General features: G+C 40.0%; 1 protein-coding gene across 1 annotated transcript; it reads left to right on the top strand.

Moving 5' to 3' along the window:
• The first annotated feature begins 384 nt into the window (after positions 1–384).
• On the top strand, positions 385–12,806 carry LOC134753083 (zinc finger protein 551-like). The gene is made up of 4 exons (XM_063688846.1): positions 385–573; positions 4,930–5,124; positions 7,841–8,377; positions 12,745–12,806. The coding sequence occupies exons 1-4, from the start codon at positions 507–509 to the stop codon at positions 12,804–12,806; spliced, it is 861 nt and encodes a 286-aa protein (XP_063544916.1). The 5' UTR covers positions 385–506.
• The last annotated feature ends 1,302 nt before the right edge of the window (positions 12,807–14,108 follow it).

The following is a 14,108-nucleotide window of genomic DNA, read 5'->3' as shown; positions in this document are numbered from 1 at the left end:
AAATGCAGCAACGCATGCGATTATCAATGACGTTTGCAGAGGCCATTATTCATTGTCATGTTGTCATGTCATAAAAGTCCCTCCACACTCGCGTTCGCGGCTTCGCGCCGTGATTCGCGCATGAGTGTGGAAGGCCTTAAAGGCCAGTCCAGAGACGGGAACAATTTTTCTAATTATTCGCCAAATATTTTCTACGTGCGTGGTACGTCATAAAACGTCGTCATTGGCATAATCCCTTCTGCCAAAACCGCCAAAACCCACAAGAGGGAAAGCCATAAAAAAAAATTACATACGCTTTGGTCACTGGACGAAAAAAAAGAAAACTCTGGTCACTCTTTCTCTTTGCTTTGCATTTGTAGAGTTTGTACTTTTGTAGATCGTGTAGCGTCATTGTAGGGTGGGCATTTGTTATTGTGTGAATTGCTGTATGAATTGTGTTATTTTATCAAGTTATTTGAGCAGTAATATCATAAGAATTGAGCATTTGATATATTTAAAAGCGCGGCATGGAAGGGATCACTGACGGCGGCATGGCGCGCGTGAAACAGGAGCCTGAGTGTCTTACTGGCCAAGGTAAGCTCACACCAACATTACTTATAGATTTGCTAAATGCTGGAACAATTTGCCGCCACCAGTAGTTAACTGTAAGTCCCTGGCGGTTTTCAAACTACGTTGCAACTTGCAAGGCATATTTACTGGACCTCCAAAAGGAAGTAACGTACACTTTTGGTTGAGTGACCTGCTCAATAGATATTTAAATTTAGCACTTTAGTTAGCACTTTTTTTATCCACTGCGCATTGTTCGGTTTTGCTATCATGTCCTATATGTAATAGTGTAAATGTTTATACTGTCCTTATGGCTATTTTATCTTTATGTCTAAGATATATAACACATGTATGGCGGTCTGTTGCTTTTGTATATAAACTCGTGTTCTTGCGGGCAAATTTACTGGCTTCTAAAATGTATAAACATGGTAAAGTTAAAAATTTTAAGTTTTGAAAGTGAGATCTACAGGTTTCAAAGTTTTTAATATTTGTAAGAATCCTTATGCACTTTTTCTGCAGTATGAATAGTTGCATCTAAACTCTAGTTTCATTATGTCAGTGCTATTGCCCCACAAAATGATTCCATATTGGAGGCGGGTTTGGGTAAATAGTAAATTATGGTCATCTAACCACTTAAAAATTACATTAAGGATGCTTTTCATATTTCACTTAACTTCCTCATTATTTTGACTTGCGAATATTAAATGTAAATATTTGTAACAGAACCGCGACGAATGGCGCAAAATGAAGGAGGCCTACACCCAAAGGGTAGAAAAAGGCTAAAGAGAGAGAGAGAGAGAGAGAGATTTGTAATTGTAAAAATATTAATGTTTGGGTCCTACAATAATCCTCATAGACACTTCTTTAGCAACAGAGTGGTCAACACTTGGAACAAACTCCCAGAAGATGTAGTAGCGGCCCAAAGTGTCAATGAGTTTAAGAATAAATTAGATAAGCACAAAGCAAATTCTACTCAACACTGAGAACTCGGTTTATGACTCTGGATACAGGCATTATCAGTTGTTTAAACTGCCTGCCTGCATTACAAATAATAATAATACCTATAATAATTTTATGATAAATTATAATTTAATATAATTTAAGCTGGTGAATAATGTATATATAGCTGTTAATATATAATTTTAACTAAGTATTATTTAAGTAACTATGTTGCTATGCCCTAATGGGTGCATGTTGTAACCTAAGATATAAATAAGACCTACTGTAAACACATGTAAGCAATAAATGATTTGATATGATTATGGAAATGTCGTCAGCATATAAAAAACATTTGAAATTGATGGAGTTTATTATCTTTGGCAGGTCGTTAATGTAAATAAAAAATTGGATAGGATAGAACCCTGGACACTACCCTGCGGAATGTAATTTGTTTAGTTTCAGAATATATTTTCTCAACGGTTTTTCTTTTTTTATCATAATGTTCTAATTCAACTAATTGGATTATATTCTTCAAATAGGACTTGAACCAGTATTTGTACAGAGACTGACTGAAATAGCAAGACATGTTCGTACGTTTCCGTCAAAATACGATGGTAAATAATATTTACTTTTAAGAAATCGTTCTGTAGATATAGGCCTTTAAGAGAGCTGCTGCGCTATTACTGCCATTACCATTTGTTTTGCTGTCATTCATGGCTGTTTGGATGATGAATGAGGTGAGATGATGTTTGTGGTGACGGGGTACAGTAAGTGAAACTAGGCCAGACCTTCATTCTGCTCCAACATGTAAAACCCAAGAGTAAAAACAGGACAAGTGCGAGTTAGACTCGCCCACTGAGGTTTCCATACAAATTTAATTTTTAGTCCTCCTGTCAAGGAGAGGAAAGCTCTCCAAGTCTGCCAAAATAGTATGGAAAGAAGCATGTTGAATACCGTTTAGCAAGGTACGCTCAATGCTGCTGGCACGTACAGGGAAACTACACACAGAACATTGGCTAAACCAGACTGGATGCAGACAGGCCAAACAAGCCATGCCTGGCATCAGCGGAAAGCTCACAAGGGTGCTCCTTCAATTAGGAAAGACCCGACTGAGCATGGTGACCAGTGTCATAACAGGTCATGGACTATTTAACAAACATCTTTTTATAACAGGTGTCACAGACAGTCCCCTATGCAGAGGATGCATGGAGACAGAAGAAACAGCCTCTCACGTGGTGCTGGAGTGCAGCGGAGTGGCCCCATACAGGGCAAAACATCTCGGATCCCCGAGAGACCTCCCCGAGGTCCTACTCAACATCAAAGGTTTGATAGGTTTCCTCGAGGAGCTGGGCTGGCAGGACTAGCCCACCCCCATGTCACGCAAAATAGGCGCCAGTCGTCGAGTTGCGGAAAATCGCCCGAACTACAATACAATACAATACAAGCATGTTGAATATAAAACTTAGAGATAGAATAAAACTGGAGGACATTAGAAAGAGAACAAAAATAATCGACGTAAACCACACTATGAAAAAACTAAAGTGGAGAAAAATGGTCAAAAGACATCACAACATGGTACCCAAGAGACGGAAAAAGGGATGATGGAAGACAAAAAATGAGATGGGAAGACGAGTTCAGGCAGGTGGCTGGAGCCTTCTGGAGAAGACAGGCTCTGGACAGGGACTCGTGGAGGAATATGGGAGAGGCCTATGCCAAGGGCAACCAGACAAGACGTCTGCGGAGAAAGGCTAGCAGTAAGCAAGTAAGTATTTGTTGTTATAGCGGCAACAGAAATACATCGTCTGTAAAAATTTCAACTGTAGCTATCACGGTTTATGAGATACATTCGGTGACAGACAGACGAACAGTGGAGTCTTAATAATAGAGTCCCGTTTTTACCCTCTGGGCATTTGTGTAATGCAATAAAAATATACACCATGTTTTCCTGAAACTCCTTTAACTTAGGGGTATGGCTATTAAGTACATTTAATGAAACTAAATCAACTAAATGGCTTAGTTAATTTAAAACAAAAAATAATATATTTTAGTTTTCTTTAAAAGTACTTAAATGCTGCATGCATGCAAATCATAGAATAACTTATACTAGAGCGGTACTGTCATAGTAAATTTTGTAACCCCAGTAAATTCACTGCCATCTGTCGACACACTTTAAAACTAAAAATAAATATTTATAAAAATACGATAAAATGTATTTAAATATGGATAAATGATTTTTTTTATTTGCATTAATTATTTTTATATGATTTTGACCCATGTTCTTTCACTGATATGCGTTAAAATTATAAATAACAAACGAAACAGTCAACGCCCTCTAAACGAGAGTAGGCCAAAACCAGTGGCGCCATCTGATCGACAATCAAATTTTGTTAATTTTGGAGGCACGTTTTTTCCTTAGACTGTATCCATCTATTACGGAGTTATATCTGTCTTTGATGCAAATGGAAGAGCTCGAGAAGGCCTTTGCCAAGCGGCACACTGAGCTACGAGACATACTCTAACTCAGAATAAAAGGGCTTAATAGATAGATAGATAGAAATGCTGCATATAGCGTTGTTGTAACACGGGTGTTATATTTAACTAAACCAACAGCGTCAGAGCTACCATGCAAATTTGTGTTTATTTAAATAACAATGTGATCACAAAATATTGTGACATTAAGAACGCATCCCTATCCGAAGCCAGGAGAAAACTTTTCAACTGGTTAAATAGCCTGAACTACCATGAAACTGAGCAAATAATGAAACGAGTTGTCTAAATTATACACCATAATAATCCTTCAGGCTCGTACAGACACTGAATGACATCAGACACAAACACTACACATGTACACATCATAATTACACACACATGACACACATCATGATTTTCTGGTACGCACTTGAAATTGTAAATACAATATAATAATTTGTTAGTTAGTAAGTAATGTTAGTATTAGTTTTGCATGTATCTCATTTCATTTAATTCAATGTAAGAATTGTAAGATGAGAGACTTTAGTTTAATTTAGACTCTTAGAGGATACCCCTAAAATTTGTATGTAGTAATTCTGTAGAGCGGTCACTACGATACAGGCCTAGCCTAGTGTGGGACCACTGAGCCTGTTGTGTAGTTTTAAATTCTATCTTTTAATAAACAACTTTTTATTTATTTAATTAAACTTTTGAAATGTAGAGTAATAGTTTTCCTAGTAAGTAACTATCAACATTCTAAATATGCACCTGACTTGCTTTTTATTTTTCATTGTTCCTGTCATGCCTAACTAAGAAAACATGTATAGTTTTTCGTGCTCCTGCCAAATTTGTCAGAATGAATTTGTCTGTCATGCCTAACTAAGAACACATGTATAGTTTTTCGTACTCCTGCTAAATTTGTCAGAATGAAACACAAACCACAGCATCTTGTTAATTTACAATGCATTGTTTTAGTAACTATTAAGGAGGAAGCAGAATTCGTGGATGAAGAGGAGTGTGTGAAGGAGGAGTGCTCGGACAGCACAGGCGGGTGCGGCGTGAGCGAGGCAGCCATGCTGGCCGGCCTGTACAAAGAGCATGTGGTGAAGGATGAGCTCGTGCTAGGGCCGGAGCGCCCGCATCGCCCCATAGTCGGCCTGGTGGTGCGCAGTATGTTGTTTTTTTCTTTAACATTTACAGAAAGCTGCAGAGTAAGTAAGTAAGTAAATATTTTTTGTTGACCACCATAAAGTTAAAAAAATACACAGAAAGCGAAATACAAGCTTAAGACTAGATAACAACAGGCGGTCTTATCGCTAAAAAGCGATCTCTTCCAGACAACCTAGCAGAGATGACTGATCCCCTTGCATCGATTTTTTTTTGCAGAGGGGTCATGTTAATTTTTTCTTTAACATTTACAGTAAGCTGCAGATATAACTGACCCCCCTGCAAACAAGTTTCTATGCAAGGGGATCAGTTATCTCTGCAGCTTACTAATATACACCTCTTTTTTTTTATGTGATATTCAGCAAACGAGCAGACGAGCCGCCTGATGGGAAGCAGTCATCGTCGCCCATGGACGTAAGCAACATCACAGGAGCCACTTAAGCATTGCCGACCCTTGAGAACCCTAAATACCCGCTTCTTGAAGAATCCCATGTCGTAGCACAAAGGAAATACCTCAGGAGGCAACTCATTCCACATTCGGCACGTTCTGGGAAGAAACGAGCGGGATGCCCGTTTATTCATGGTGTGCCATGTGTCTAAGAAGTGAGGATGAGCTTTGCTCCTTTGGGTGGAGGTGCGGTGATAGAAACGAGACGACGGCACCAGATCAAAAAGTTCTTCGGAACATTCCCCATTGTACAGACGGTAGAACATGCAAAGAGAGCCAACGTCTCTCCGAAGACTAAGAGGTTCTAAGCCGTCAGTAAGTTCGGGATTGCCGACAATACGAACTGCCCGACGTTGGATGGAGTCAAGGGGAAGGAGCTGGTATTGTGGAGCGCCAGACCAGAGATGAGAACAGTACTCCATATGGGGTCGAACCTGCGCTTTATATAACAAAAGTCGGTGACCCGGTGTGAAGCACTGTTTGGCTCTGTTAAGCACCCCAAGCTTTTTGGAGGCCAGTTTGGCTTTTTGTTCCAGATGACTACGAAACTGGACTTCGTTCGTAATGTCGACACCAAGTATCCCGATACTTTTAGCGGTGGTAAGGGGAATGCCCTGAAACTTTGGCGCCGTGACAAATGGTTTTTTTTTGGCGGAGAACGCGCAGACTTGTGTCTTACTGGGGTTGAACTGGACGAGGTTACGTCTACCCCATTCGGAAACCTGTTCAAGGGACGTCTCGATCTCAGACACAAGTCGCATCCTGCACTCCGACACTTGCTCAGGGGGGGCGTTTGCACGACCTGTATAACAGCTATCGCCAGTGCTGTCGTCTGCATAGCAATGAATATTGTTAGTTAATAACATATCATTGATATGCAGAAGGAACAGGGTAGGCGATAGTACAGATCCTTGGGGTACTCCAGCGTTTATAGGCTTATAATCCGAGCATATTCCCTCAGTGACGACTGAAATGCTACGCCCAGATAGAAAGCTGAAAAAAAAAAATCCAACCCTAAGGGTAAGAAAACAGGGAATTATTGTTAATATATTTTTTTTTCTTTTTTATTGTGGCACGTACCACATTATTACAATCTATAAATTGTCACAAGGTGTCAATTGTCTATAAGGTGTCACAGCTCTAAACTAACCTAACCTTTTTGTTAGACATTTGATTCTTCGGGATTGCAGTATTCGCAGTTCTAACCTCACCTAACTTTATTTTATTTTACTTTATTAGGTACACTAAACAAAAAGATATCGTGCAATATCATGCGAAACATACAATTGCACATTTTGGCTTTTCTGGGGGCCTTAGATATAATTATGACAGATCACTAATTACCTATATATCTATATATATAAATGTGAAAGTCCTAACTGACTCACTTAAATCAACGCCCAGCCCAAACCGTTGGACCTAGAGAGCTGAATTTTTCACAATAGGTAGCTTTTATGACGTTAGTATCCACTAAGAAGGGGTTTTTCAAAATTCATCCCCTAAGGTGGTGAAAAAGGGGTTGAAAGTTTGTATGGAGATCATAAATTTTTTTGAGTGCGGGACTTGAAACTTTGTACAAAGGCATATTATTAAAATACTAGAAAAGTAATTTCAGCGTTTTTGAAAATTCATCCCTTAAGGTGGTGAAAAAGGGGTAGAAAGTTTGTATGGAAATCAAACATTTCTTTGAGTGCGGGACTTGAATCTTTGTTTAAAGGCATATTATTAGAATACAAGAAAAGTTATTTCAGCGATTTTAAAAATTCATCCCGTAAAGTGGTTAAAAAGGGGTTGAAAATTTGTAGAGGTCCTAATTTTATTTTAAGCTAGGTACTTGAAACTACATAGAAAAATATTTAATTAAAAGGGAAGAAAACTTGTTTCAGTTTCAAAAAGGGGATGTAGTTTATATGTAGTACAAGTTTTCGTTTAAGCTAGGAACATGAAACTTGGTAAAAGGGCATTATATTATAATAGACGAAAACTGATTGCACCGTGTTTGAAAAGTTTGTATTAATAAAGTGCATCGGGAGCGAACATTTTATTTTAATAGTGGACTTGAAAATCTAAGTGTTGAAAAGGATTATATCGAGAACAATTTTTTTCAGTTAGGGGCTTGAAACTTCGTACTTTGTGAAAGACAAATTTCAATAATTATTAACAAATGATTAACCGTCCCTACTGATATTTTTTGCTGCATAATATTACAAATCCACGCGTACGAAGTCGCGGGCAACAGCTAGTCTTAATATATTTATGTAATTGTTACAGCACCAGCGGTGGTGTCGGGTCGGCGGCGCTCGTGCGCGGTCAGGCTGGAGCGCGTGCTGCTGGACGCGGCGCGGCGCTCCTGCCGGGTCGGGCGCCGCACATACAAGCTGCACACACACACGCACACCGCCGAGCCCGCACACACACGCAACCTCACCATCACCACCGCCAGCTATCAATGTCACCATTGCGGGAAACGGTTCCGGAACAAGTCGGTTTTGGTGAAACACATACGCGCTCACTTGCCGTTAGGAGCGTCGAGTAACTCGACCCGAGAGAACGATGCTTTAGAAGATCAACAAAGTCAACAAACGTTACACAAAGATAAAAAGTATTTCCTAACAGTTTTACGGAAACCTGAGATGACACACCGTGGCGCAAAGCCTTTCAAGTGTAGGTACTGTGACTACAGGAGCTGCAATAACTTACGTAGACATGAGAGGATACATACAGGTGAAAAACCCTTTAAATGCAACTACTGTGATTACAAGTGCACACAAAAAGCACACCTACGGAATCATGAGATGATACACACAGGTGAAAAACCTTTTAAATGTAACTACTGTGATTACAAGTGCAATCAAGTAGGATCCTTACGGACCCATGAGATGATACATACAGATGAAACACCCTTTAAATGCAACTACTGTGATTACAAGTACAATCGAAAAGGCTCCTTACGTAGACATGAGATAATACATACAGGTGACTTTAAATGTAACTACTGTGATTACAAGTGCAATCAAGTAGGATCCTTACGGACCCATGAGATGATACATACAGATGAAACACCCTTTAAATGCAACTACTGTGATTACAAGTGCAATCGAAAAGGCTCCTTACGGACCCATGAGATGATACATACAGATGAAACACCCTTTAAATGCAACTACTGTGATTACAAGTACAATCGAAAAGGCTCCTTACGTAGACATGAGATGATACATACAGGTGACTTTAAATGTAACTACTGTGATTACAAGTGCAATCAAGTAGGATCCTTACGGACCCATGAGATGATACATACAGATGAAACACCCTTTAAATGCAACTACTGTGATTACAAGTACAAGCGAAAAGGCTCCTTACGTAGACATGAGATGATACATACAGGTGACTTTAAATGTAACTACTGTGATTACAAGTGCAATCAAGTAGGATCCTTACGGACCCATGAGATGATACATACAGATGAAACACCCTTTAAATGCAACTACTGTGATTACAAGTGCAATCGAAAAAGCTCCTTACGTAGACATGAGATGATACATACAGGTGAAACACCCTTTAAATGCAACTACTGTGATTACAAGTGCAATCGAAAAGGCTCCTTACGTAGACATGAGATGATACATACAAACACCCTTTAAATGCAACTACTGTGATTACAAGTGCAAACAAAAAGCACACTTACGGATTCATGAGATGATACACATAGGTGAAAACCCCTTTAAGTGTAAATACTGTGATTACAAGTGCACTAACAAAACAAGTTTACGACGACATCAAATGATACACTCGGGTGAACATCCTTTTCAGTGTAATTACTGCGAATACAAGTGCAGGCAGAAGGCACACTTAAAGAGACATATGAATCTACACACTAGTTAAAGTTAAGAAGCATTGATATGGCCACTGTCATTAGATGTGAATGCGGAAGTCCCCAGGCCGCTTCTTGTATTTTTATTTTATTTATTTGGACTATAGTCTTGATGACAAATTTTTATTAATGGTATCAATCGATCAGGTTTGTTTTTGGGATCAAATGCCTATATGGGACCCATTGCATTAAAGCAATATAAAAGTCAGAAATGATAGTCAAAGTCCGACAGTCGTACTTCACTCGCGAAACGCTGCTAACAAAACGATAAGCGAACGTGACGTCAAGGTCACTGAGAGCCCATCTTGAATGTATGGAAAATAAGTAAAATTGCGATTTTGTCAGTGAAATATTGCGTTTATGCATATAGTTGCCATACAATCTTTGTTTTGATAACATGCAAGGAATCGAATGGTATCTTTACTTTATTCCTTTTTGAAACTTTAAAATCCTATATTTTTTATCATTTCCATATATTATTTTAATATCCACATTATTGTCATAAATTGCTCATTCGCTATCTATTTTACTAGATTTTGTTATAAAATTCAACATGTGTCATCATCCCTATTGTGATTAGTTGATTAGAAGTGCAAAACGAAAGTTACGGATTCATGAGATAATACATACAGGTGAAAGCCTCTTGAAATGTAACTACTGTGATTACATACAAGTGGAATCGGGAAGGACGGTTACGGACTCATGAGATGAAACATCGCCCGGTAAATGTTACTACTGTCACAGGGTGGACACGCTATACATCAAAAACCACTTGCGTTTCTATGTGTGAACGGCACGTCTGTACACGCATCATGCGTCATTGTGTGAGTAAGTTGCTTACAAACAGTACTGAGCGGCCGGCAAACGGCCGTCAATCTGGTGTCGCGGGGCGAGGTAATTCGAATCGGGGCGAGGCGGTGCGTGGCCGTTCTGTATGATAATACTATTACTTATTCTGTGCTACTGTGATAAACTAGTGGCTCTGAGAACTATAGACCTCGCTATAAGTTTAAAAAGTGTTAAAAATAAAAAATTACTTAATGACTTCATTGAGTTATTATTACAGCGAACTCCTAATGGTCTTATAAGTGACGCGGAATCGCCAAAGCCGATAGAAAAAATCTTTGCCTGCGCAATAAGAGCGAAAGAGGCGTCGGCCGATGCGAGCCGAGTCGAATGAAGAGATTTTCGCTCGTATTGCACAGACATAAAGGTCATTTCTATCGGCTTTTGCCGGTTCCGCGTCGACATATAAAGGGAGACCCTTAAGGTTGATATTTGACGAACGGTCTGGCCTAGTGGGTAGTGACCCTGTCTGCAAAGCCGATGGTCCTGGGTTCGAATCCCGGTAAGGGCATTTATTTGTGTGATGAACACTAATATTTGTTCTTTGTTCCTGAGTCATGGGGGTTTTCTATGTATATAAGTATGTATATCGTCGCCTAGCACCCACAGTACAAGCTTTTGCTTAGTTTAGGGCTAAGTCGATCTGGGAAGATTTCCCCTAATATGTGGTATTTTCTATAAAAAGGGACCTTATTGTCGATGGCGCTTACGCCATTATAAACGATGCTCCGATATAAATACAATGCCGCGCGACGCTGTGCGGCGTAAGCGCCATCGACAATAAGGTCCCTTTTCATAGAAAATGCCTCAAATAATGTTAAGTTTAGCCTCGAGAGAAAGGCGCGGCATCATTGGTCTGCAGGTAGTAGATTCCGGAAGATCTGTAAAAAAGAGTATGATTTCATTGATCATCAATTGGATCATATTTTAAGCTAAATGGCACACTTAGAGTAACGCACGTATAAGACACATGGTCATATTTTTAGGGTTGCGTACCCAAAGGGTAAAAACGGGACCCTATTACTAAGACTCCACTGTCCGTCCGTCTGTCACCAGGCTGTATCTCATGTACCGTGATAGCTGGACACTTGAAATTTTCACAGATGATGTATTTCTGTTGCCGCTATAACAACAAATACTAAAAACCGGCCAAGTGCGAGTCGGACTCGCCCACAGAGGGTTCCGTACTTTTTGGTTACAAGTTGGTGATTTTTTCTTTCATCTCGGCGACTCTAAATTCGCGTCAGATTGGCCAGCGATATGACGCAATATGACAATATGATTGGTCGAGTAGATTTGTAGCCCACCATAAACCATATAAATTTACGGTGGGGAATGAAAAAATGTAAGTATAACAAGGACAATCAATAATAATAATTATTATCGCGGATCAAGCAAGATGGCTCATAAAACCTGTGAAAAATTAAAAATGCTAAATTATAAATGCTTTTTCTGCTACTCCTACTGAAAGATACATAAGACTATCCCGTTCTGACAGTTCCCCCACCACTCATGCCTAATTAATTAGTTTTATACTAGATACTAGATTCATGGTTTTATACTAGATTCATGGTTTACGGGGACCGGGGACTTCCGGTCCGAGCGCCATCTTGATAGTTACCCTATTGATTAATTGTGCCATTTTCAACCAAAAGGGTACTTATTGTCGGTTGTCAATAAGGCGCTATTTCCATATATAAGGAGTGTACAGGTTTTTAAAGGGTCGGCAACGCGCGTGTAATATCTCTGGTGTTGCAGGCGTTCATAGGCTACGGTAACTGCTTACCATCAGGCGGGCCGTATGCTTGATTGCCACCGACGTGGTATAAAAAAAAAAATAGAGATTCAATTCGAAATCAACCTTATGACAAGCGACAATGTGGTACTATTTGGTTGAAAACGTCACAATTCCTTTGTTTTTGCTCATGAATATTGTTTAAAGTGTTTTATCGATAGCTTATTATACAGTAAATGAATGTGGTGATGTGCAGTGAATAGGGAATTAATCTTGAAGCGCGTTTAACCACCATTTTGAAGTCTACGGCTGAGCCCACGTGTTTCTTGTAAAACTTGCTCCACAATTTGCGCCGTGATGCGCGTACGAGTGTGGAGGGTGCTTAAAGTCTATCGCTTTACAAGAGATAATGAAATCACCGTACACTGTCTTGTACTAACCGTACAATTTTAGTCGTATTTAAAGCTCCTATTAAAGACCTTGATACTGGCGAAATGGGCCCACTGGACTAAAGCCATATTTAAAAAAAAAAATGAATAGGCAGGCGTTTGACCACGATCCCACCTGATGGTAAGTGATGATGCGGTCTACGGTGGAGCACGCTTACCTATGAGATACCTATTAACTCTTGCCTTGAAGAGCCCCAGATTGTACTCATGCGGGAACACAGACTCGGGCAGGGCGTTCCACTAATTTTAAAAGACTGAATGAAAGTGTTTACAGACGGCCGATTGCGGCCGCACGACCTCGAACGCACGCAACACGTCGAACGTGGTTCTCGGTAGGCCCTCTGCTCACGTTCGATCGTGTGTAAGATGGTCCGGGGTACGTGCGTTAAGGACGCAGTTATAAGTGAGAGCGAGAAAGAAATATTTTGACCGCTCCAAGGTCGCGGTCCGGCGCACCCGTCTGTAGATACTATTAAAACTAATGGTGTCTACAAACCTCACCAATAATCGTAAGCGATTTGCGATACATTAACTCGTTGCTCCTACTTAAAGTCCCCTCCACACTCGTGCGCGAATTGCTGATTAGGGAACTAGACGCCACACTCACGTTCGCGCCGCGATTCGCGCACGAGTGTGGAGGCGGTTTAAGGTTTATTGTGTTTCTACAGACCTAGGCCCGCTACAGACTACGCGTCGCGAAGCCGCGAACGCGAGTGTGGAGTCTATTTCGCTGATTAGCGAACTCGCGCCGCGATTCGGGCATGAGTGTAGAGGATCCTTTACATTACAACAAATGTCAGGCGGCAGGCGGCACCATTTGGAGACGCAGACGCCATAACTTTATTTATTTTACTTGTCAGTTTTGACGCTGTCAGCTTTCCCATATTGATATTGCGGTTGTTACTCTTACTCTTGTAGCGTGGTTATTTGTTATTATTTTATTAATCGCTGTTGCGATCGGTGAGAACATTGTGTCTTTTTGTCTAGTTGTTTGCGCAGTAATTATTAGAAGCCCTCGTGTGGCTTTGTGCGGGATGGAGGCGAGCGCGGGCGGCGGCATGGCGCGCGTGAAGCAGGAGTGGCAGGAGCCCGCGTGGGCTGGTGACCACGGTGAGCTCACAATAACATTACTCACAGTTACTTCTATAACAAACATATAGTTCTGTGATTAAAAACCCCTCACGAGAGTTGCTTCACAATTCAAGTAATATGATCTCGCGAATGATATATGATCTGTGCCCAGCAGTGAGACGTATATAGGCTGAAAAATTATTTTATTATTATTATTTTATGATCTACAGTACCGGCCAATAATACATATATTACCTTTGTGTTTTTTTGCTTTGCTCCTGCCTCAGTCTGAGGTTATTATTATTTTCAACAGCCCAAAAAGGCAATTATACTTGAAGCAATAACTCCATCAAATCATCTGTCACCACATGGTCGGGGTGAACCGTGAAACAGGCCTAATACTAAGTTTTAATTTTTACTGTCTTGGATATTTTGTATTTATCACTTGTATTTGTTTTAGTTTCGGCAATAAAGGCTATTATGATTACGATAAATTTTTTGCTAAATTATCGCATTGGGTTCATCCTGTAATGATAATTGTATGTGTGGAAATAAAATAAAATAAAA

The sequence above is a fragment of the Cydia strobilella genome, chromosome 26, assembly GCF_947568885.1.
Source record: "Cydia strobilella chromosome 26, ilCydStro3.1, whole genome shotgun sequence".
NCBI classification, from domain to species: domain Eukaryota; kingdom Metazoa; phylum Arthropoda; class Insecta; order Lepidoptera; family Tortricidae; genus Cydia; species Cydia strobilella.
Note: the sequence above shows the minus strand (reverse complement) of the source record. Positions and strands in the feature narration are given on the sequence as shown.

Coding starts and splice junctions, on each gene's coding strand:
- LOC134753083 (XM_063688846.1), top strand. CDS start 507: ATGGAAGGGATCACTGACGGCGGCATGGCGCGCGTGAAACAGGAGCCT. Junction 5,125..7,840: donor AGTCGGCCTGGTGGTGCGCA/GTATGTTGTTTT, acceptor TAATTGTTACAG/CACCAGCGGTGGTGTCGGGT. Junction 8,378..12,744: donor TCATGAGATGATACACACAG/GTGAAAAACCTT, acceptor AAGTGTTTACAG/ACGGCCGATTGCGGCCGCAC.